Here is a 26,244-nt window from a genome sequence, read left to right as displayed (position 1 = left end):
CACGCTGCATTGAAGACCCATTGGTGGCATTCGGCTATTGTCTGCTCTTTGGTCAGGATGATTTCTCTTTGACACATTTCCTATTTCCATTCTCAATTTTATTTATCTTTTTTGTGAAGTTTCACATCTTTCTTACATCATCTTACTGATGAATTAATATTGTAAATCCGGATATTGCTGTTATTGGGAAGGATTTGAACTTGACAGCACTTAAAGCAGGGGTTTCATAACCTGAGTAAAGCTCACAGTTTAAGTCGTTGTCTTATTGTATGCCTTGCACTTCATGTGGATCCTATATATGAATAACATCAGATACAAATGGGCAAGTGACTAGAAATGTACAAGTTGGGAGTAGGACGATTAATTACTTATGGAGTGAATCCTGTATACTTTATATGCTTTAACACTTATATAAATTACTTTAGGACATTATGCCTGGAGGAACAAAGATCGTGGAAGCTGGTATATTGAAGCTCTTGTTCAAGTATTTATGAAGTTTGCCAGAACAGAAGATGTCTGCACAATGTTGAATAGAGTATGTATAATTAGCCGTTAAAAGCAACTTATACAAAATTTTAAATCTTAAAACCTGATCATAAAACATTGCATATAGGTTTATTCTTGAAATGTAAACTCAGTGGAAATAAATCTGACATTACTGACTTTAAAGTAGTTGATCAAACTTGGAACGGGGGAAGTATCATGAAGCAATATTGGTGCTTAAGACCGACGTAAGATCGTTTTATCTGTTAAGAGTGTATCATGAAGTAATCTTAGAATAATAGATAGCCCTTTAAATTCATGTTTCACTTGCAACCCTAAGAGTATCATCCTTCTAGGAACGCTCTATCGATTTAACCTTAACCACTGGGTATGTCGAACAACGATAATCAACTTTGGTTACCCTTAGCAAAATTTAGGTATGTTTGACATAAGACATAAGACTTCTAAGGTACAGTCAAACTCGCAAATTAATGATGATACACTAAAGTGTTTTAAGAGTAACCTGTTCACTTTTTGTGTTAATATGTCTTTTTGATTGAGTTTAGCCTTTTCAATTGATATTTCATAGTATGTCTTTCTTTGTTGTGATGTTACACTATTGTGTCAGGTTAGGGTGACGGTTGGTACTTATTAAAACATTTAACCTGCTATCTTTGGTTACACCTGATTTAAGTCCTGATGGACAGTGGTGTCGTTTGTCGATGTGGTTCGTAAGTGTTTTTATGAGGTTTTTTTATATAGATTAGACCGTTGGTTTCCCTGTTTGAAATTTCTAATCAAATGGCAAAATCAAAAGCTCTAAAATTACTTCAAGATATACTCTAAGCAGATAAAATGATCTTAACATGATCTAAAGCACCAAGATTGCGTAATGATACTGGCTCAGGTATTTTATTATCCATTCAAGTTCTACTGATCTTCAAAGAAAGATAATCAAAATTTATATTTTAAGACATCATTTATTTTGCAGTTTATATAGCGTGGATTCTTTAAAAAATGGATTTTCATGGATATTTGATTTCATGGAATTGCAAAAGTATGAATGGATGATGGTAGTACGATGTTTGTCAACTGATTTGTATATAAAAGAATAAAATACCATTTTTGATAAAAGCTGACAGCACTCTGAAACCATATCCATTAAAAGGGTGATTTCTGATGATTTTTTTTCAGAGGATCATTGAAAAGCGAGGTTTCTCTCCTTGATATTTTGATGCTTTATGTGTTTGTTTTTAAAATCAAAATGCATATTTTATTTCATTGTATTATAACATGTTTTTTACAGGTGAATTCTGTTATCTCGAGGAAATTATCAAACTGTCAACAAATAGAAATGAACCAAATGTCTCAAATGTCTGAGTATAAATGTACACTGAGGATGCCACATTTCTTCTTCTTCCCTGGTATTGGAAATGAATAGGCAAAAAGGTTATTTATCGGTAGTAGCAAACATGATGAAACAATAGATATGTATACATCAGAGTTATTTTTGTGATTTCCTTAACTTGTTTGATTTTATTTTCAATAAAAGATTTATTGCCTCTTTTGGGACAATTGTGATTTCTTCGAATAGACATTTTTCGCAAATCTTCGAATCATGGTATCTATGAGTTATACAATGAAACATTTCTAGACTGGACCTTTTGTAAAACATAAAATAACAATCCGTACCTCATTTAATTATGAAATGCAAGAAATGTTTTTCAGATAATTTACTCGAAAAAACTGAAAAACTGTCTAATCCAATTATTTTTTTTAGAACAAATTCTTACTATATATTGCATCCAGATATTCAAAGAATATTCCTGATTTTTTTTATTTATATAAAAGGAATTTCTTTTCGAACCTAGTAACCTTTATATTAATTTTGTAATTAGGAAATCCAAAGCAATATTCTTTAATTATTTTACTAGTGTACACTGAATACCTGTTTGATGGAGATCGACTATATTCTTGAAATAAGACATCAATGTAATATTATTTGGTTATTGCGCCTATGATTATGATCATAACTTCAATTCCCTTCAGTAAGGGGTTCATTCGTCCAAGACATGTTTCATTGTCCAGTGTAACACATTTTAATTCTAACTATATATTTTTGAGGTTAATATTTGGAAGGGAAAATGTTGGTGTGAGCTTATTGATGTTTGATTTTATGTATTTATCATTTAAAAAAAGTAACTTAATGTTTAAACCTCTTTTTAATTTTGAGGGTACCACCAACAGACCTTTGGCGTTTTCTGTAATGCAATAAGATTAGCTGAAAACTGATGAAAAACAATCACCTAAATTTAACATTATGAAGGTGGGTTCTTGTATCACGGATTTATTTGTTGGTCCTGTAAAAGCCTCATGACATCGACTTAAACATACTATGAATCAAAGCTGATATCATATATATATTTGTGCATACATTCAGACATTTTAACCAAAGTTTTTATGATCAATAATGGCATCGTATTTTTTTAAACCATTTATTCTTTCCGTTTTATCTTTTATAATATAAATGCAAGGTATTTACTGTTTTACACCTGCCTTATCTTAGACAGTACCTGAAAGTCCACCATGTTGAATGAACTTACAATTATTTGTCACACACTCCTCCGGTACTACTGAACAAAACAATTATATTTAGTCAGCAGCTCAACATTAAGGAGTTGTAATGTGTGTGCCCTTTGAAGAACTGTCATACACCTACTTCCTATTTTCCAATACTTTGAATTACATCTTCATGTTAGGGAATGCTTGGCTCAAAAATGTGTGATTATCACCTTACAGTAGTAGAGGGGAAAGACCAACTTTGCCAGCAGAAACGTGAAAATTAAAGGTCTTAATATGTATTTTGTTAGCCTGTTGAAAAAAGTTCCTTCTGCTGTCTTTGAGTTAAGAGAAACCAGATAAATGAACCTTAAAATAACATTTTTTATCAATTCTGTGTTAAATGACAAAGGTAAGTTCTTTAAACACCAATATTAAGTATTATTTCAGTGACATACATGTAAGTTTTTATGAAATATCTCTGCAAGAACTAATGGAAACAGAAACTTACTTGAAATTAAAAACATTTGGAATTCTTCTGCTGTAGTTGTCTCTTTGACACATTCCGGATTTCAATTCTCAATTCTAATTGGCTTGGCTTAATTAACCCTTTCCCTTTCATGCATTTTAGACCTTTACTTATCGAAAATACATTATCAAAGTTTAAATGAATACAGAATTCGCATCAATGGTCATACACATGCCATGTTGGGCTCAAATGAAAGATAATTGGTAAAATATTTCAAAAAATTAAGTTTGACGATAATTCATCATTTTTTGGTCACGTGGTATATTTCCAAAAGTCACGTGACTGTTGGAGAAAAAGTGAAAAAATTCAAAATCCTTGGGCAAAAAGTCGTGCAGAGACATATTGGTGGGCTAATAGGGTCAGGTTTTGATGGAAACACAATGCCTCGAGTCTGTTGAAGCCATATAAGTTATCATAGTGGTATAAATAGACGCATAACATGCTATAGGCCTTGAAATATCGATGTCCGTAACATTCAAAATAATTGCTTTTAGACGCTCTTTTTGTCCGATTTCAAACTTGGACCCTAGTTATTTGTCTAATTCGTTTTCAATCAATCAGCAACCTAAACTTTGTTTTTACAAGGGAAAATTGATTGAATTACCAATGCTAGCTCGATCTGGGACACCCTTGACCGAGCCCGATGGAGCAAAGGGGGTAAAAAAAAACGGGGGGGGGGGCAATTTTGCACACACATTCGTTTAAAAAATATTCGTAGGTTTCCTTTTTGAAATTGAGAGTAAAGCTAAGTTACATTTAATATAGGAATTTATTTTTCCAACTCCGGCAGTGAGATTCGAACTCTCAATCTTAGCGCCTTGGGATAGATCAGCGTAGCCCTGCGCCACTGACATTGTAGTGAATTTATCGAAATTTAAGTACTTAAGTCTACTACTACGAAAGTAATGAAAAAAAAAATAATATAAAGTTTCTCACCCAGTTTGTTTTCTTTTTGGAATTATGTGTTCAGATGATATTTTTTTGTTGCCAAATGCATGATTTTTTCGCAAATCTGGGAGGAATCCACTCTTTAAACTGTCATTTTTTCATTGAAATATACATGTTTCTTCCTTCAAACAAAAGTGTTTTCAACTTTAGTATACCGCAACACTTACGAAACCATGTTTTGTTACATCTATTTCAACTTTGCCAAAAAAATTCAGAATATTTTAGCGGTTTTTGTCTCTTATCTCATAATATCTTTAAGAAATGACTTCAGATTTTTAACGTAATTCAAGTTTGTGATTGCGCTGCTACACTAAAAATTACATTTGCAACTAGTGTACAAGTTAGAACTATTAGTTTAATACTATTCTTCAAAAACTCACTGCACAGTTATTGAAAAAAGACATAAATCCTCTTAAAAGAGCCATTTTCTTTGCACTTCTATTTGAGAAAATCCCTCAAAATTCGAAGAAAAATAAATGGTTTTTACAGAAAAATTACACATCAGTAAGGGGCGAGTTGTTTATTAACTAATAATGATAGAGGTTTGATGCACATTAAATCGCATTGCTGGTTATCTGAGGATTAATTTGAGCCCTTAACCACATCTGTACGTCAGCAAATGGCGATTAAACATGTCTAAATGTCCCAAAAAAATCTTGAAATTGGTTTCACCGGTAAGCTGTACCGGTGTGAAAGGGAGAGGGTTAAAAGACTCTACTTTTTGTTGTTGATATATGTTGTAAGTTAGAGTTATATATTTGAATTGGTCCTTCTTGCATTGATACATTACAAAATTGCAAATAGTTAAAACAAAATAATGTATTGGCTCAACTGTTTATAAAAGTGATGGCGGTTGTTAGATTTCCTATGTTATAGAAAGATATGAAACAGAAGTTATATTAAAATGCTTCGTCTTACAAATGGGATCACCCATGATGTATATATATATGAATTTGAATTGTTATGTGGTGCATGTTAATGAGCTTCAGTCGAGAAGAGTGTCTTCTTGGCCAATCAAACTTGTGATACTGTAAATTTGTTATAGATCTGTTTATAGAACCTTTTTAATTATAAAAGCAGAAGATGTTCTTTACATTGTAGCTGGTAGAAGATTATTAAAATTAAAAGCGAAAAAAATGTTTGTGGTCAATTCTTTTTTATGGGTAATATATAGCGTATGCTTCGAAAAAGACATCTTTTACATGCTGCTTAATATTCAGTTTGTCGAATACTGCGTTTGAAGACTTTCAAGCCTCAATCTGGTTTAAATCTAGAACATTTGGAACATTTTACCAAATCTGAATTTGGGGCCTATTTTGGGTCATACATACAGTACTAGTTCAAATACGAAATTCCTTTTATATTACTCAGACGCATTATTCTCGAATAATGGACTCAGTATTTAGAGCAAAATAATGTTGTTATATTGTTAATACCCTTTAATGCAAAACATTCTGAATTGACATGTTCTTTTGTGGTAGACAGTTCTGTATTATGTATTATGTATTTCTATTTGTATGTTTAAACGTGTTTTAAATTCTTCTTGAAAACATATTTCTTATAATATTTTCCACTCTCAAGTTTGTCTTTGAATGTATACCTTAAATATATCACTCTCTGTATTACCTGAATTGTATACATAGACAATAAAGCTTAAAAATAATAAGTGTGTTTCTGACTAAGTTAATTGTTTAAAGTCATAAATATCTTATTTCATTAATTGTCATTAAGATATTTCATGTGCCTTCACATCTATTTTGTTTATTACCCGACCTGGGAGGGTAAGGCCACACTTAAAAATATGTTGGTTTGCCTAAACCATACCCAAAGTTAGCGACATAGGATAGGTAGGTAGGCATTTTATTTCTTTTCGGGAAAGAAAATGTCGGATGTTTAAAGTATTCGTGCCTATCGGATTAAAAAACTTTTTTCACACTAGGACAATATACGATTTTGAGAATGCAGCTATTTTCTGGGTTAGCGCAATCAAACAAATTCTTTTATATGACCTAAAAGAAATGTTGTAACAAAATGCCCATTGTAGAATACTGTATTTTTAACTTTAAAAGAAAATAGTGTGTTGTGTCGTGTATTTGGGTTGTTATCGTAACCATTTATGTATTTTTCACATCTGATTTAAATCATAAATAGAAAGAAAAAAAAACACCGTTTTATAATATGTTAACATGCACGTATAACTGATTATATCGTCTAAGAGTCAGTTTTTTCTTCTAATTTTCTTTATTGGATACTCTTTCCCTGATATCTTTATTCCTTTAACTTCTGCTATCTTACTACAGATAGTTAGAAATCGTCCAACCCAGCCAAAACCCGCTCATAAGATTCCTGTGTAAATCAATATTATTTTATTTTGATATCGATCTTTTTGGGGGCTTTGGATTATCATTGGAGATATTTACTTACAATGTATTATCTTACTAAATATCAATATGTATAAACCAAAGAATTTTCATGTGTGTAACAACAGAAAAAAAAACCAAGTCGAAATAAATCAATACAAGTGGTACCAGTTAAGTCACAACATGACGATATAACTTTAACCTAGATACAAAACTTGGGGATCAGTTAAACAAAAAGTAAACGATACCGAACAAATGCGTTTAATCAAAATATAAAATGCAAGGATGTCGAACTAGAGCTAGTGTGTAGATGGCCCTTTTGATTAAAGTCCAAGCAAGGAATTAATGTACTTGGAAACTTAAGAAATCACATCAAACAGAATACATTACAATCAACAAATACGGATATTTGTTTGGCAAGAAAATGCTATTTTTTAACAATATAAACAGACAACAGTTGTACAAGTAAGTTAATACTAAAAATAAACACTACCCTTTCCTCGACCTTGATATCTATATCATTAACAGGAAACCCAATACCAAAAGTTATAATAAAAGAGATGATTTTTCATTTCCTATTGTAAATTAACCGTTTGTAGATGGTGAAGTTCCCTTGTCGCAATTTTATGGTGTTTATATATCTCATCTTGGAAGATTCGCTCATGTATTTAACAACTTATCAGATTTTAGCCAGAGAAATTCGTGTATTACTGAAAAAATATTACACCAAGGTTTTCCATATCACAAACTATTCAAAACATAAATTAAATTTTATCATCGGTACAAGGATATCTTCGTAAATATGATTCAACATGCAGACTACTTACATATCTTATACGTTCAGTTAATTCACATCCAATTTTTATGGTAAATTCTTTACAAAACACAAAAATGTCGGAATTTACCTTTAAGGAAGTACACCACTAATTCATGGTCCCATTGCTTTCTATGGTTGAATTCCTCCAATTCAAGCAGGCACACCTCTTTCATTTTAAATTCAAATAAAGTTGCAATCATTGCATGTCAAAACAACACTTTATGATGTCTTCCACTAAACAAATCAACATACCTTTAATGTCATATAAAAAAGAACTGGTTCTCGGAACTTCGGATGTACCAAAGCAGGTACTTCAGATCTGACAAACAGACAAAATGTACCCTCTTTTTAAAATTTGGTGCAGTTTTTTTAATATCTAAAATTAAAAGTCCAAAAGTGTTCTACAATGACCACCAGTCTTTCAGCTTTCATTTGATGCCCAACATACCTAAATATCCTACATATTTTGAAAGTTACACTCATGCGTAGGAACTATTTTGCGTTAAATATGTACTACTTTCTAGTATGTGCTTTCTGGCCGGGCCCGAATTAGTGGTGTTACACCTTAAAGCTTACTAAACCTTTGAACAGACTTATTAAGAAGGTATATAGTTACGATACTGTTGCCATGTCATTAAAGATTGCATATTTTGGCTTTGATATTGATTCACTTATAGGGTCTTTAGATCGGCAATAAACACATTTATTCTAAAACCAGTTGTTGACATGATACGGGTTATGTTCTTCTTTTATATGTTATGTTGGTATAATACTAAACCCCTAACGGGAAAAATTGTACTTGCTATTCATATGATGAAGACATAATCTTTCAATCAGTTTAATTGAGGTCTGGAGCTGGCATGTCAGTAGCTGCTGGTAGTCCTTTGTTAATTAATGTAACATTATCATTTCTATTAGTTTCTTTTGTTACCTATTCAGACATCAGACTTGGACTTTTTTAAACAAAGTTTTACTGTACGTATTGTTGTGCGTCTGTTTTTCTACATTGGCTAGAGGTATAGGGTAAGGGTTTAGATCTCAAAAAAGAAGTCAGGAGCCTCTGGCCTTTGGTAGTCTTGTATGATTTAAAATTTTAGTTTCTTGTGTATAATTCGGAGTTAAGTGTGACGTCCATTATCTCTGAACTAGTATACATTTTTGTTTAGGGGTCAGCTGAAGTACGCCTCCGGGAGGTGGAGTTTCTCGCTATATTGAAGACCCATTTGTGGCACTCGGCTGTTATTTGCTCTTTGGTCGGGTTGTTGTCTCTTTAACACATTCTCCGTTTCCATTCTCAATTTTACCATATACATGTAGTCTTCTTCAATTATATTTTTTTTACATGGGAGTATTATATTGACTTTTACTTCCATGGTTTTTTAAAACACATCCTTTTGTATTTGTGCGAAATGTTGGAATAGGATAAGTATGCTTCGGTGTACTGAGAACTATCGGTATAATAGTAAATGAAGAGGATATGCTAAATGGTCGACTACTTACTTGACATATCGACAATCGAAATAGCTTCTGTAACCTCTATAATAATATCAAAATATACACAATGGATTAATAATCGTATAACAATGATAATAATTTTATCGTTAGCTATAAAGCTTATACAATTTCAAGATCCATATGCAAAAGAGGGGCGAATGATTACAGAGGGACAGTCAATCTCATAGATCGAAAATAACTGACAATGCCATGGCTAAATAAGAAAAAGACAACCAGACAAATAACATAACACATGATGCAACATGGAAAACTTAAGACTACGCAACACGAACTCTACCAAAAACTGGGGGTGTTCTCAGGTGCACCGGAAGGGTAAGCAGATTCTGCCCCACATGTAAAGCTACATAACATCAACGTCCATGCAGAAAGCAATTAATGTACATGAAGGCATAACAGAAGGAAATATACAAAACGCTCAATAGTTACGGAACTGTGTCGGCAGGCGATAACACCATTCCTAATTATTATATTATTACTAGAACACACCCGTGATATCGCGGGTCCGTGACTGAATTAAAGTATATAACTATGCGCAAGCCTTTTTTTAGTATTAGTATTGTCATCTGATAAAGTCATGCCGATTATAAGATGCACAGTTTTCCGTCTGCTTTCAAATCTTTCTGTTTGAACCCGTCGAACTGGAACTTATTAATTATTGGAAAACCAAAGGACCTGGAATGGAGTATTTTTTAATCAACAGCATTGTCCTATATTAGTTATAAATAAAGTTGAATTCTTTGATTCGCTGTTTTACGTCATGCCCGCTAACAAATTGAAAACTGTACCTATAGGCCTTATTTTTAGTCCAGATTTTTAGTATTCGTATTGTTATCTTAGAAAGTCTTACTGATTAAAATACTACAATAGGTAACAATTTGACCTGTGATTATGACCCGTGTATATAGCATATTAATCCTGAATACACCGTTTGTTGGTGCGCCTGTCAGATGTGGAACGTACAGATAAGGTAATAGGTAACAGGTGAATATACTATTGGTATCGGTTTTCGGACTCGACCCGGAACTTCTTAATAATTGGCAATATTAATTACGTGGAAAACAAAAGGGCCTGGAGTGGTGTAATTTTTAATCTACACCTTTGTACTAAATTAGTTACATATAAAGTTGAATTCTTTGATTCGTCGTTTTTACGTGATGACAGCTGACAAATTGGCCCTCGTAATTTTAGTATTATAGATTTTATAATAAAAAAAGGCAATAGTTGTACAAATTTGAATTCCTAGTCTTCTACAATCATTAGTTTTAAATTCAAATATTTCATTTTATGATAAATGTTAGAGTAGCACCGGTATGCTTTTAAATATTAAGAACTATCGATATAGATGCAGAGTCTATGCTAAATAATCGACTATTTCTTCGATTAATCGCCTATACCCTTCAAAATAGGGTTACACAATTGTAAAAGGAGTTGAGGACTAAACTGTATTCGGAAATCGTGAATTATACAGGAAAGGATTTAGACTTAATCAAAACTTTAAACAAATTTGAATGAGTTGTTTGAAATCAACTTATTTTTTTACATTTTATATTTCAATGTATACACATGGAAAACGTATTGCAACACCAAATTCAAATTCAAATTGAAAAAAACCCCTTTTTTTATGATATAATTTGTTGAAATACAACAAGTTAAACACTATTTAAATTTCACCTACGTTTGACCAATAAATATCGACTAGATAAGTTCTAATCTGCACATGCACCTACTGTACCCGTATACAATAAAACAGATGTTTGTATCCTCATTGTTGTCAACACTTTAAATAACCAAGTTTATAAAGTTATGTTATTGACACCTTGAAATTGGTCGTCCACAACTCTTAACTGCAGTAAGATGGCAGATTATCAGCATGCGAGAAGCAGGTATGTCGCTGTGACAATTGCACGTATTGTTCGTCATCACCATTCCACTATAAGACGTTTTGAGAATAAAAATCAGGTAACAAACGAAGTTAAAAACCTTCCGAGATCAAGAAAACCTCCTATAACATCCATAACATCTGCTGGGGAAAATCAAGCATAATGACGGTTGGTCAAATGGAAATCCATTGCAAACAATACAATCTTAAAAAGAGAGTGGTGGCCATACAGGAGCCTTTAAACAAAAACTGTTGGAGATCGACTCATCGCTACTGGTTATCGTTCGATATGACCATTTCGGGCACCTTTGCTTACGAACAGACACACAGTTGCCCGTATCCAATGGAGTGCCGAGCTCGCGAAAGTTAGAAATTGGCAACGTTGAGGAAGATCCATTGTTTCAATGGATTTCGGTTTATGTTAATTTGCCCGATCGTAGCCCGGATTTAAACCATATCGAGCATATATGGGACACTATTTTGCTTAAAGTGCGCGAAATGACACCTCAGTTCAAACACGTCAAAAAATAAACAATGTCCTTCATCAGGAATGGTTGCTGCTACCTTAGCAACAAATTAGCCGACTTATGGCTGAAATCAGAAGACGTTAAGAGGCTACGCAAAAAGTACTTATTCTTTGGCGTATAACGATCAACCAAGACGTCAACAATCATTTGAAATGTCTGACATTGTAAAGTTCTAGTACAGCAAAGTTGTAAAATGCATTTTTTTGTACGAAAAACACTTCATTTTATTATCAAAATTATGATTAGATAACACATTTTTTCATACCTTTTTTGTTCGTTTTAATGCCAATGTTATCAATAACTATGTTTCAATAATATTTTTCAAATATTTTATCATTTTCCATCCAAAATAAAAGGATGATTTTTCAAGGTTTAAAAAAATCAAGGTGTTGCAATACTTTGATTCCATGTGTATATTTGAATGTTGATTGTATAGATAATTCTCCAGTTTTAAGGCAATATTTATTTCAACCCGACTTTTTCAGTCTTCCATCCAGTTTTTATCTCATCAGATGTGTATATTTTAGAGAAATTCGTTAAAACTCAATTCTGACTATTCTTTGTATGTTTAATTCTTTTTATCGTATCAAAAATCAAAATTATAAATACTAGTGATTAATAAATCATACCTAAATGTTAAACGATTCATAATGTTCATTTTTTGTGGACTTGTAATTGAGGTTTAGTTAAGTTATAAACAAATCAATTGGTATGCAATATGTACAATAGACAGAGTGCGATTACACATGTTTGTGTTAAAATTTTAATAAAGTGTGACAATTTAAAGTTGAATCATGAGGTTATATCTTTTATGGTATATCCCTTTGGTCATTCTACAGATGTGGATGTTACAAAACATAAACTGTGAAAGTCGTCGTAAGTATGATATTGTCTTTATGACCCATTTTATCATTTTTGTCATTTTCATTTCGGTTCTTGATCCGACAAGAAAAAAAATTAAAGATCTTATCTTCAATCTGTTTCTGACTGTTCAAAACGAGGCGTGGGGAAATAATGTTTTACTATTTGTCTCGGTATTATTATTTTTACTCCTTAATTTTCACTCTCCGAACTTAGTCGTGGTAGTTCCTCACAATCGGAAAGTTAGATGTTTCTAAAACTTAATAACCAGCGATTCCTATAATCTTTTGTGTGTCGAATGGTAAAAAAAATCAATATGTTTGGTTTAAGTAACAAAAGTGGTTGCGTCTTAAAATATAAAGTAAAGTTATCTCTGCATCCATCACTTAATTATTCTGGGTTGTAATAATATATGATACAGACAACACAATTGCTTTTTATAATTTCAATTTCTTAAAAAATGAAATTGTGAATTGTATCCAACAACTTCATAATTTAGGAAATATATTGTCTCAAGCTTTAATGTGGAACAATTGGATTTCAAAGGATGCATTTCTAATTTTTAAAAAAATAATTGAAAACAACCATCAATTTTTGAAAACATTATTCAGCAAATTTTAACTTGAATTCATAAGTAATATAATTCAAATTTTGGTACTATTTGTAATAGGCTTTCAGACCAAGAACCATATATGAATTTTAGCAGCACCTGGGATCACCTTTTTTCGTGATTGGGTTCGTGCTGTGAAGTCTTTAATTTTTCTATGTCGTTTGTTTTTGGTGATTTTTCGTTTTTTCACTCAGGCATTGTCATTTCGTTTTCGACTTTAAGTTTCACTTTGGTATCTTCCGCCTGTTTTTTTTCAAATATCAACAATTAAGAATCTGTTATATACTAGATAATTAATGTTTCAGTTTTAAGTTATTTAAAATGTCAACGCTGATAACAATATATTGTTCCAGCAAGTTATTAACCTTACTCGGTAAAAATAATACTTTGAAAGTGACAAAATGGCCAGGGTCGATCACCTATTGCAGGGACTATACGTTTTCCATTAATGCTTAATGAATCCTTGTCATAAAAATACATTTGTTTATTTGCGTATTGCTGTGTTTGTTTATTCCAATTTGGCTAGGAGGTAATTATAGGGGAGATCTCAGATCTCATAAAACATGTAGCCCCGTAGCATTTTTTTTCAAGTATTAAAGAAACATCTGGCTTTTGTTAGTCATGATTGATTTTTATAATATTGGTTCTTTGCATTTTTATGAGTTCAGTCCGGCGTCCATTTTGCTGAGCTTGTATATAGAATGCTTTATGGCCAACTGTCAATCTCCAGATGCGACATTTGCTCGCTGCATAGAAAACCCATTGGTGGTTTATATAGTTTGCTCTTTGGTCGGCTTGTTGTCACTTTAAGACATTCTCTATTTCCATTCTCAATTCTTTTAAAACATTTGACGAATAGATAACACAAATCAATCAAGTGAATCGTTCTCTGAAATATCTGATTCCAAACATGTTTGCTGTGACCAGTACTTATTTTAAACTTATTTATAATATCATAGTAAAATACTAAAAAGTAAAATCACAAAAAAAACTGAACTCCGAGGAAAAATCAAAACGGAAAGCCCCTAATCAAATGTCAAAATCAAATCACAAAACACATCAAACGAATGGACAACAACTGTCATATTCCTGACTAATACTGTAATGAGATCATTAAAAGCTAATCATTTTATGAAAATTTCAAACTATATTTTTTCAGATCCTACAATTGAGTATCAATTTGATAAACATCCGAATTCGGACATTCGGCCGAAAAAGGAAACATCTGGTTTTCTAGAGGCTAACAGTATACATGCAGAACGAATGAATACAAACAAATTGTTTTCCAAAGACGTGACAGCGGATATTGTGAAAGCTAACAAAGTAAAATCAGTCATAATTTCACTTGGTAGATCTTTCTCGTTCAAAAAAGGTCGAAGAAAGGGAAGTAATCGAGATACATTTATTTTAAATAGAGATGGAGTAGATTCAACAGAAACTTCCGTTACAATTTTTCTGAAGCGAGACAATAATGAGTCTGTGAGCATAAATGGATATGATTCGGGTAAAACAAAGCAGAAACATTATTCGAGTCGTCAGATTCCGCGTGTCAGAAATTTAATGGATAAATCTGAATATTTCTCTAACCCTGTCTCAATACAAAACGAGTTATATAAAACCAATACCAATACCAATACAAAACCGAAATTGGGTTTTCCATTACAACATACGTATTTGCCAAAATACCAATCAAGTAATCTCAAGCGAAAGGCAAGGCACGTACAACCGACAAGTCGACCGTTTGGTTCTTTTTATGACCAGAATGAAAAGGCTTCGACACTTCAAACGAATAACAATATGAGGTCAAACTGGAGAAAAAAGAATTTCATGTTCGCGAACCATCAAGAGTCACAGAACTCAGCAGTACAGGGAATTGCAGAAAATATACATGGTAATAGAATACATGTTTCACCATTTATGCATCAGTCCTTTCAAAATAAAGGTATATTGCAACATCAGCTATTCAAACTAGAATCAACCCCTTTATCAACTCATCGATTCCTACAAACTGGTAAACAAACTGACGAATTCGACGAATCAGATGTTAGTTTCAGCTCGGACACAGACGACATCCTGAATTCAGTTACACCACATAATGAATTTCCCATACAAGAGACAGCGAGAATAGTAAAAAAGAAAGATACGCATATTTCAACTGGCAAATCTTTTCCATTACTGGACACAAATTGGTATACAGACTATAATGAAATGCATACTTCCGACCGAAATGTAGTAATCCCAGTATCCGGTACAACTATAATGAATCATAATGAACATTACCCTACCAGTGTAAATGATAATACAGCAGACGATACCAATGTCTGGAATCGTAAGAACACTTTTGTCAGAAAACGTGTATCAAGTCAAACTGAAACGAACAATCACGCGAAATTTTACTTGAGAAGACTTATGGTAGATACTCTGAAACAAACAGCAATAATACATGAAATAAATAGAATAAAAAGGTTACAACAGAAGGGTTACAAGTATAAGACTAAACAACGTGTAGTTCAGCAAAGCAGTTCGCAAGAATATGAGAGTTCCTTTATTGATTCTGATAGTGACGACTGGCACAGTGAGGATGATTATAAAGAAAGTCGTGTGCCTGCAAAAATGTTCGGACAAGCCAAGCGTAGGATTATTTATGATTCAATTTACGGCAAGTTTTCAACCAGCGAGGAAAACGTTAGACACCAAGAGGCGAAAAACAGTTTCAAACAGCCAACCGTACTTACAAGGAATAATGTCAATGACAGAAGAAATTTATACATAGCTAATTCACATTCATTTATTCGAAAAAAGGGTAACTTTTTCTTCAGTTGAGACGACCTTCATGCTTACGATTATAACAAATGACAGACATGTATTTTATTTAAGATAAAATAATGTAAACAAATAATCTAGATATAATAACGACTGATCATTAAATGAAATAATCAAATCTTTAAATTGAAAACGTTAAACAAACGCCTTATGCTGTAAATGATTGACATGATCATGATGATCATATATTATGTAGTGATGTATATAAATGGATTTTTTTTAACACATCTAAGATCCATAAAGGGAAATTCATGTTTTACAAAAAAGTAAAACAGGTCAAATTTTATTTTGTTAAGTTTTTTTAATCGTCTAATGTTATAGTACTTGAAACAAGAAAACTGCTTTAGAATTTCCATTTTTATAATGAATGTTTAACTTTTTGTTTACAGTAAATTATGAATGATATATTATATCGTATTTACATGACTTTTGAATATATATATATCCAGATTGTACGAACTTGAGCAAATAGTAATGATTGAAACGTTTTAAATACTATACATTTTTTGTTTTTAAGATCAACATTTTTCAGTACTAGACATGAGGTTTCACACATTGACTTCCATTCTGACTTTTTTTGTTCAATTTGACATTTTACGGTTTATTTTTCACGTCTAGGACGTCTGTACCTTTTCTATTAAACTGTGTCATTTTGGGTCTCTTTTGGAGAATGGTATCATTGTCAATCATACCACATCTTCTTTTTTTAAATTATATGTTAAAATAAAGACGTTTTAAACCATATGCAACCAATTATTGTTTCATAAAGGGCATGTCATATGTACATGTGATGATAATAGTCCTCTATTCAAAACCAATACAGCTTTTAGAATTTACATATTCAAATGACATACCGGTACATATTATTGATAAATGTATATGCTATATATTATTAGAAATTGGAAATTAATTTTGCACGTGACATACTTACCAATATATATATGATATAAAGGTTTGTCTTTAAAATAATTCATTGTGATTATAATTTACGTTTTCATACGTAAAGTGTATTTCATTGAATTTTAATTATTAAAATTAATACGAAAAAAGTAGATCGATCATACAAGGGGATCTGGATGAGGTATCCTACATTTCTTTATTCTTAATTTATTTTTTATGCTATTTTCTGTATTCTTTATAATTTTTGTTCGTTATTCCCTATTCTGTTAACATCCACGGAATCTGTGATTGGTATTGAAGGCATTCTTTTCCTGTTTACCCTCGAACAGTTATGTGTGCATATTTATTTTTTTTTTTACAGCAAAATTTTATAATCTGCTACACGCCCTCAAGTTGAGGCTCATGCAATGTTGATCAGTGTATACTTAATTTACAAAATATGCATACCATTAATGTCAACTGATGTATTATAGTAGATACAAGTTTATTCTACATTGGCTAGAGGTATAGGGTAGGATTGATATATCACCAAACCGGTTTAACGTCGCTGCAGTATGTTTGCACCTTCCCAAGCCAGGAGCCTCTGCCTGTGTTAGTCTTGTATGTTTTTTAATTGTTTTAATTTTAGTTCATTTATAAGTTTTGGAGTTTAGTATGACTTCCATTTTCACTGAACTATAAAAAAGAAGATGTGGTATGATTGCCAATGAGACAACTATCCACAAAAGACCAAAATGACACAGACATTAACAACTATAGGTCACCGTACGGCCTTCAACAATGAACAAAGCCCATACCGCATAGTCAGCTATAAAAGGCCCCGATAAGACAATGTAAAACAATTCAAACGAAAAAACTAGCGGCCTTATTTATGTAAAAAAATGAACGAAAAACAAAGTACACATTTTGTATTAGGGGCCATCTGAGACCGGCCTCCCTGTGCGGGATTTTCTCACTATGTTGAAGACCAATTGGTGGTCTTTGTTTGTTTTTCCACTCTTTGGCCGGGTTGTTGTCTCTTTGCCACATTCTCCATTTTCATTCTCAATTTTATTACGACACATGCAAACCATAAGTTTCAATTGATGTACAATAGATGCATAGTACATATGTAATATCATACACATTTTGTGAGAGGCGGATGATAACAAGGGGATATTCACAACTCACAAGTAGAAGATGAACAACAGATTATCATCCTTTACGATTTTTAATTATACATAACAGGGGAATACAAGAATCGACAATACAATAGACCGCACAATACAACATTATATACCGCATCACAAATCAACCACACCTGACTGCTTCGAAAAAATTAAACGTACGAACAGTATTTTCTTTTTTAATATAGATGCGGTCATAATTTGGCCGGTCAAACCCAATGTCAGATCCAGTATAAGGTACTTTAAATATACATAATTAATTGATTTATTGTAAAAATAAAAGTAGGATTTCGTTATCAAAACACATGCATATACATTTAAGACTCATTTCTGTATTCTTTATTTTTTCCGGCCATTTTTTATGTAAACTTTACCAATCAAAATTAAGAATGGAAATGGGGAATGAGTCAAAGAGACAATAACCCTACCAAAGGGAAGATAACAGCCGAAGGCCACCAACGGGTCTTCAATGCAGCAAGAAATTCCCGCATCTGGAGGCTTGCTTCAGCTGGCCCCGAAACAAAAATGTAATGATCGTCATACTATTAAAACACCGAAATATATAAAAGAAACTAAAATTAAAAATCATACAGGACTAATAAAGGCCAGAGGCTCCTGATGTGGGACAGGCGCAGAAATTCGGCGGGGTTAAACATGTTTTTTGAGATCTTAACCATCCCCCTATACCTCTGGCCAATGTAGGGAAAAAACACGCAACAATATGCACACTAATACTCAGTTCAAAAGAAGTCCGAGTCCGATGTAAAAATAGATAACAAAAGACATTAATTAAAAAAGAAATACTAGCAATTACTGACATGCCACCTCCTTACCTCATTTAAACTGATTGAAAGATTGTGTGACTGTCTTCATCATATGATTAGTGAATTAATATTAATACCAAAATATGCAATCCTTAATGACCTGACAACAATATCGTAACTATATCTCTTCCAAATAAGTCTGTTTAAAGGTTTTGTTAGCTTTTGAGGTGAATGCCGACATTTTTGTGCTTTGTAAAAATATTACCATAAAAATTGAATGTGAAATACCTGAACGCACAAGATGTCTGCATGTTGAATTATATTTACGAATGATGTCTTTTTACCGATGATAAAATATAGTAATCTTTTGACTATTTTGTGATATCGAAAATCCTGGTATAATAATTTTTCAGTAATACGTAAATTTCTCTGGTTAAAATCTAATTCGTTGTTTCATACACGAGCGAATCGTACAAGTTGAGATATATAAACACTATAAGATGGTGACAAGGGAACGTCACTATGCATTCAAAAAAGGATAATTAACGGTAGGAAATGAAAAAATCATCTCTAATTGTCATAAATTTAGGTGTAAATAAACTCATCATAGATACCAGGACCAAATTCAGTATATACGCCAGACGCGCGTTTCGTCTACAAAAGACTCATCAGTGACGCTGGAATCGAGAAAAGTTAAAAAGGCCAAATAAAGTACGAAGTTGAAGAGCATTGAGGACCAAAATTACAAAAGTTTTGCCAAATACAGCTAAGGTAATCTATGCCTGAGGTAGAAAAGCCTTAGTATTTCAAAAAATTCAAAAATTTGTAAACAGTAAATTTATAAATATATAACCATATCAACGACAATTCATGTCAACACAAATGTCAGCACAAAAAGTGCTGACTACTGGGCTTGTGATACCCTCGGAGAAATAAATCTCCACCAGCAGTGGCATCGACCCAGTGGTTGTAAATAAACTCATCATAGATACCAGGACCAAATTCAGTATATACGCCAGACGTAAAGTTTCCCTTTAAGGATATAAATATCAAAATATTTTAGCACCCACTTATTCTCCATTCTTTATATTTCAGCACCCCATTATTCTCTTCTTTTTTTTTGTCCTATTATTCTACATTCTTTTGGGCCTACTTTTCTGTTGTGTTGGATAATTATTCTCTGTTCTTTCCAATTCAGATTCTCATATAGATTCCATAAAGCATACGTTTCACAAATACACATAAGATTGAGCAACAACAACCACATATGTCAAACCGGGAATGAAACCAGGTAATTTACCAAAGTATGTCCTATTCCACAATTGGCACCCATCGTTTAACTAAATTTCAAGAAAATTCCTGTCATAAACTAGATTTTTACATTTTTTTACATTTCAATATGCAAAGAAATGACCGAAAATAACTGGATGTGTGATTTTGTATATATACACTATATATTGTTTTGTGGTATTCTGGCCCTAGAAGCAACGGTTACAGTCAAGTACTTTTTGTTGGCCTATGTTTTTTAATGTCTGTTAACTGGTATTCCTTTTTATTAACTGACGCTTCGTTTTCCTGTCATTTCCTCTGTGCCATGCATTGACACACCGAAATGCAAAATTTAATGTACTATTTGACCGGCACCGGCCAAATAGCAAATTTGCTATTTAGCCGGCACTGAAATGTGATTAGTAGAGAATAAAAAAGCTTGATAATAATTTAAAATCATTTTATCACAATATCAAGCATTAAAAATACATACAATCAAAAATGAAATATTGAAGACTTTCATAAATAAATAATTTATAACTTTATAATATTAATTAAAAGCATAAAACACATTTGTACATACATTTTTGTAATATATTTGATGTGTAATAATACAATCCAGTTTCTATAACTAATTTATTAACAAGTACATCGTTTGATGGTCAGACTACAGAATGACAACATGTGTATAAGAACTTCAATTGATCTATTTAATTACATGTTTATTTAAGAATGGGCAGACATGTGAGAGTTGCTGATTTGTCAATTATAATTACTGTAACAGATGATACGGTAATAAAGTGAGGTGAACTTTATAACACTTCTCTGGCCTTAGATAAAAACAAATTAAAAACAAATTAACTCAATTACAGAAAATTAATGTCTTTTCACGGCTACTGATTGATAAGTCCTTATCAGTTTGAAACAAATAAAAATGTCAGATCACAACGATTCATTCGTTAAAGTTTGTCTGCACTGAAACTATAATGTCCTACTATGAAAATAAAAATAAAAATGTTCGCACTGGTCTTGTTGTTATTTCTTACACTAATTGATATGTACACACATACACTGCGAAGTACTTAATGCACTTCAAACGGTTGTGAGGATTATTATGCCTCTTTATAAATCAACAATTTATTTTAACACAAAATCCTTTAAATGCGATGGTTCTTTTCTTATTCTCTGCGGATAGCGTGGTTCCATTTGTTCAGTCATGTTTGACGGTTTCTCGATTTGCGGTTGTTCGGTCTCAGGAGTACTTATCGGTATAGTTATTTCTGGCTCAAACAAATCACTGTCATTGTCATCTTTTTCTTCATTTTCGTTGTTTGTGCAATCGACGTTTCGTACTCTGATGTGGTCAATATGTCTCCGAATGACACGTCCATCTTGCAATTTAATATGAAATGAAAGTGGTCCTGATTGTTTTATAACTTCTCCCGGAATCCATTTAATCTTCGAACCAATTGCGAAATTCCGGGCAAATACTCCCTGTCCTACATTAATTTGTCTGTTCACAGATTTCTTATCGTGATAATGTTTTTGTTTTTGTTGTCTCTCCTGAACTCGCTTCTCGATATTTGGAAAAACTAAATCTAGACGCGACTTGAGTTTCCTTTTCATAAGCAATTCTGATGGTGCCAATCCTGTCGTTGTTTGTGGCGTTATACGGTAGTTGAAAAGAAAACGGTTCAACTTTTCCTGGACAGTTCCTTCTTTGATTTTCTTCATACCTTCTTTGAAACTCTGAACTGCTCGTTCAGCACAACCATTACTAGCTGGATGCCACGGCGCGGAAGTACGATGTTCAATTCCATTTGATTTCACATAATCGGCGAATTCCTTGCTAGTAAATGCGGCTCCATTATCACTAATAATGAGATCACATAATCCATGTGTTGCAAACGTTTGTTCAAGTTTTCCAATCGTAGCTTCGGATGTTGTAGAATTCATTACGTGTATGTCTATCCATTTTGAATACGCATCAACCATAATTAGAAATGATTTGTTCATGAATGGTCCTGCAAAGTCTATGTGTATTCTTGACCACGGATGGCTCGGATATTCCCACGGATGTAACGGTGCTTCTGCTGGTAACTTGCGGTTTTCCTGACAACTATAACAATTAACTACAGTTAATTCCAAGTCATTGTCCATTCCCGGCCACCATATGTAGCTTCTTGCTAGACTTTTCATTCTAGTAATCCCTGGATGTCCTTGGTGTAATTCATTTAACATGGCTTCACGTCCTGGTTGTGGTATAATTACTCTTCCTCCCCACAATATGCATCCGTCCTGACTACTGAGTTCATTTTTCCTACTATGATACGGTCTTATTTCTTCATTTGGACATTTTGACGGCCATCCATTCAAAATGTATCTAAGCACCATAGATAGTATTGTGTCCTTGCGTGTCCACTTTTGAATTTGTTTAGCATCAACTGGCGTAGTGGCTAAATGTTCTATTAATAATATAGTATCACCTGGCGTTGGTGTCTTTTCAATGTTTGTTTTCAGCGGTAGTCTACTTAGTCCATCCGCATTACCATTCAAACTCCCTTCTTTGTATACAATCGTGTACTCATATGCAGCTAACGTCAGTGCCCACCTTTGAATTCGAGATGCGGCCATTGTAGGTATAGGTTTATCTTCTCGAAATAAACCTATGAGCGGCTTGTGATCGGTTATGATTGTAACGGGGTGTCCATACAAATATTGATGAAATTTCTTGATACCAAATATTATGGCCAGACTCTCCTTCTCAAGAACGGAATAATTCTTCTCTGCTGAAGTAAGTGTTCGAGATGTATAAGCTATTGGTTTGTCACTGCCGTCGTCCATTTTATGCGAAAGTACGGCGCCTAATCCATACGGAGATGCATCACATGCTAAGATTAATTTCTTTTTCGGATCGAAATGTACAAGTACTGATGCGGATTTCAACAGCTGTTTTGACTCTACGAATGCTTTTTCCTGTTCTTTTCCCCAATTCCATTTTGTGTCTTTCTGTAGAAGTACATGTAGCGGCTTTAACAAGTGAGACAAATTCGCTAAGAATCTATTGTAATAGTTCAGCATTCCAAGATAAGCTTTCAATTCTGTCACGTTTGTCGGACTTGGTGCTTTATCGATCGCCTCAACTTTACTCTCCACTGGGTAGATTCCGTGTTTGTTTATTTTAAATCCCAAATAAACAACTTCTTCGGCCATGAACACACACTTTTGTTTCTTTAACCGAATTCCGATTCTCTTAAATCTAGACAAAACCTCAGAAAGAGTATTTAGATGTTCCTCTCTTGTTTTACCCGTTATCAGTATATCATCTACTCGAACCAAAACATTGGCTATACCTTGAACTACATTTTCAAGTGTTCTTTGAAAAATACCTGGGCTGGACGCTACACCATAAGGAAGTCTATTGTATCTGAATAAACCCTTATGTGTGTTTATAGTCACATACCTCTTACTGTCCTCATCAAGTTCAATCTGTTGATATGCTTGATTTAAATCCAATTTTGTATATTCTTGTCCTCCTCCAAGCGTTGCGTATAAATCATCAGTTTTAGGAATAGGATAATTATCCAACTTTGAAACGGCATTAACGGTTACCTTGTAGTCACCACAAATTCTAATAGATCCGTTCTCCTTAACTACAGGTACTATCGGAGCGGCCCAGTCGGAAAATTCCACTTGCTGAATCTGACCCTCCTTCTCAAGACGTTCAAGTTCCATCTCCACTTTATCCTTCAACGCATACGGCAAAGGGCGAGCCTTGAAATATTTCGGTACGGCACTCTCATCGACATAAATTTTTGCTTTCATGCCTTTTACAGTTCCAAGTTCATCTTTGAAAACCTCCTTATTTGCTTCCAAGATCACATTTAAATCCCTCGATTGATTGTCACTTCCAACGACGGAGAAAATATCCTTCCAATCCAGTTGGAGTTTGTTCAACCAGTCTCACGGGTGTCATTCGGTTTATCGAGAGAAATGATCGTGAAAGAATATCTGACGGCGGTCAAGTATTGAGAGACGATCGTGAAAGTTCTGGTAACGGATCGTGAAAGACATTTAATCGAGAAGACATATGAAACGTTAGTAAATATTCTAATTTATTTAATTACACAGACACATTTGCGACAAAATAAAACTGTCTGTCAAAATGGTTCAACATTATGATCAGTATGTCAGAATATCCAGTTTCAAAAGTACATAGTTATTACAAAACGACAAAAGGCATATTGCTTCTCGACATTTCAATGACATAAAAAATGTAAACAAACACGATTTTTTCACAAATTCGACTAGATAAACTACGTTTATCAGAATAAGGGTATTGTATTTAAATTAATTAAACGGTTCTCATAGTTATTTTGTATAAATATAATCTGAAACTTGGTAAATAAAGAACTATTTACACAAAATTGATTTTTTGGATCGTGAAAGATCACGTACCGCATTTTTGAAGATCGTGAAAAGGATCGTGAAAGATCTGATGCTACGAAGACGTTCAAATTATTCTTCCATTATATGATAATTGATATTTGTTATTGGTATTGAGAAAGGCTAGATAGGTCAACACCTTCAATATAAAAAATATTTGTTAAGCCAAACAAGTAGAAAGTTGAAGAGCATGGAGGATCAAAAATTCCAAAAAGTTACATACCAAATACGACTATGGTAATCCTTAGTTTTTCGAAAAATTCAAACGCAATGGCATCGCCCCAGTGGTATAAATAGTTATCAAAAGGTACTAGGATTATAATTTAGTACGCCAGACGCGCAAATACACTAAAATTATTATTTGGGCATTTGTGAATATGTTGTTTGTAAAATAGTTGGATGATTGTAGGATGAAGTTTTTTTTATTGTCATGTGAAGTACTCACTTATCATGAGTTATAGGATACCCATATTTTGTATATTGGATCCTATAAACTTAATGTCCGTCAGACAGGATTCACCTGACCCTGAATTTGCCTCATTTCATGGATGAAGATTCATTTTAGTGGTCATGTCCGTATCGAGGATTCGTTAAGCTTTAGGATAACTGTCTGTTGTTATGATTGTAAGGTGTATATTTTCGACTTGTGCAAGGTTTCAACTAACATTGAACTCATTATCCTGCATCATTCGGCAATGTTTGTCTTAATATATGTTGTTGGGCTTTTTGAATGTATACCTGTATGCTATAGCGACAAGGTGTGTCGTGTATGGTGTACATGTCTGTGTGCATGTTTCTTATATGACCATGATGACTTCAATTGTGTTTGATTTATTAAATGATAGTAAGATGTCTATGTCTGGCTGACGGTCAGGGTTCATATACTTTTGACCTTATGTTCCGAATTAATTGGCCAAGCATAACTTTTACATTTGTCAGTTTTTAAGGCACTGTAAGGAGCGGAAACACATTTATTTGGCGTACGGGATATTTGTAGAGATCTGTATGGCATGGTTCATTTGACCTTGACCTTTTTTATGAAATATTGACAATCTTAAGCGCATTTGACACTTCTAGTAAAACCCTTGATATTATAGACGTTCAACAAATATACTATCATAAGTAAAGCAAACAAGACATTACAGCATTTGCGCTTTGGTATTCTATAGTATGTACTATATAGTTAAATCAATCCTTATCTGCGTTGTTTATAAAAGTTCTGTTGCGCAAAATGTTGGTTATCGTTCAATCCAAAATTACACATGAAATGTGCTGTTTTTGCTATGATTTTTTGTTTGATGGATAACATTTTGGTTTAAACGTTGCATATCCATATTATTGGCTAACTAGTGTCGGTCTGCCTGAAGTGCACTAGACCGATTCACAGAGCTGAATCTTTCACACTTATTAAGACACGTTATTAGTTTTGGTTTTTTTTTAACTTTCGAGGTAAAGTGTTGAATAGAAAAAAAGATAATAGCTTTAATATTCATCCTTATCAAAATAGTTACAGGCTTCAACCACTTGCAGATTTATCAAATGGTAAAAGAAATACTGATTTCTGATTACTAGTATTAAGTCTGGTCACGCATTTTCTTTCACGATCGAAATAATACGTTGCCTGATCTTTCACGATCAAGTTTGATGGAAATTCAACAAATTCAAGGTTTTCATAAACAAATTAACGCTTTTAATGGAAGAACATACTTTAATTTTACTGTACTATCAGATACACCAAAGATTAAATTTCAAATATATCATGATATTCTGAAATATGACCATTATAGG

General features: G+C 33.0%; 2 protein-coding genes across 2 annotated transcripts in view; both read left to right on the top strand.

Moving 5' to 3' along the window:
- The window catches only part of LOC139500184 (caspase-2-like), a 46,729-nt gene extending 44,805 nt beyond the window's left edge, over positions 1-1,924 (top strand). Inside the window, exons 6-7 of the mRNA XM_071288922.1 lie at positions 426-535; positions 1,790-1,924. Coding sequence (XP_071145023.1) covers positions 426-535; positions 1,790-1,924 — 245 coding nt within the window. The remainder of the gene's footprint in view (positions 1-425; positions 536-1,789) is intronic.
- A 10,374-nt stretch (positions 1,925-12,298) lies between these two features.
- Positions 12,299-16,879, top strand: LOC139501158 (uncharacterized). The gene is made up of 2 exons (XM_071290149.1): positions 12,299-12,493; positions 14,248-16,879. Exons 1-2 carry the CDS (start codon positions 12,412-12,414, stop codon positions 15,909-15,911), a joined length of 1,746 nt encoding a protein of 581 aa, XP_071146250.1. The 5' UTR covers positions 12,299-12,411; the 3' UTR covers positions 15,912-16,879.
- Positions 16,880-26,244: the final 9,365 nt, after the last annotated feature.

Source organism: Mytilus edulis, chromosome 13 (assembly GCF_963676685.1).
Source record: "Mytilus edulis chromosome 13, xbMytEdul2.2, whole genome shotgun sequence".
Classification (NCBI taxonomy): Eukaryota; Metazoa; Mollusca; class Bivalvia; order Mytilida; family Mytilidae; genus Mytilus; species Mytilus edulis.
Note: the sequence above shows the minus strand (reverse complement) of the source record. Positions and strands in the feature narration are given on the sequence as shown.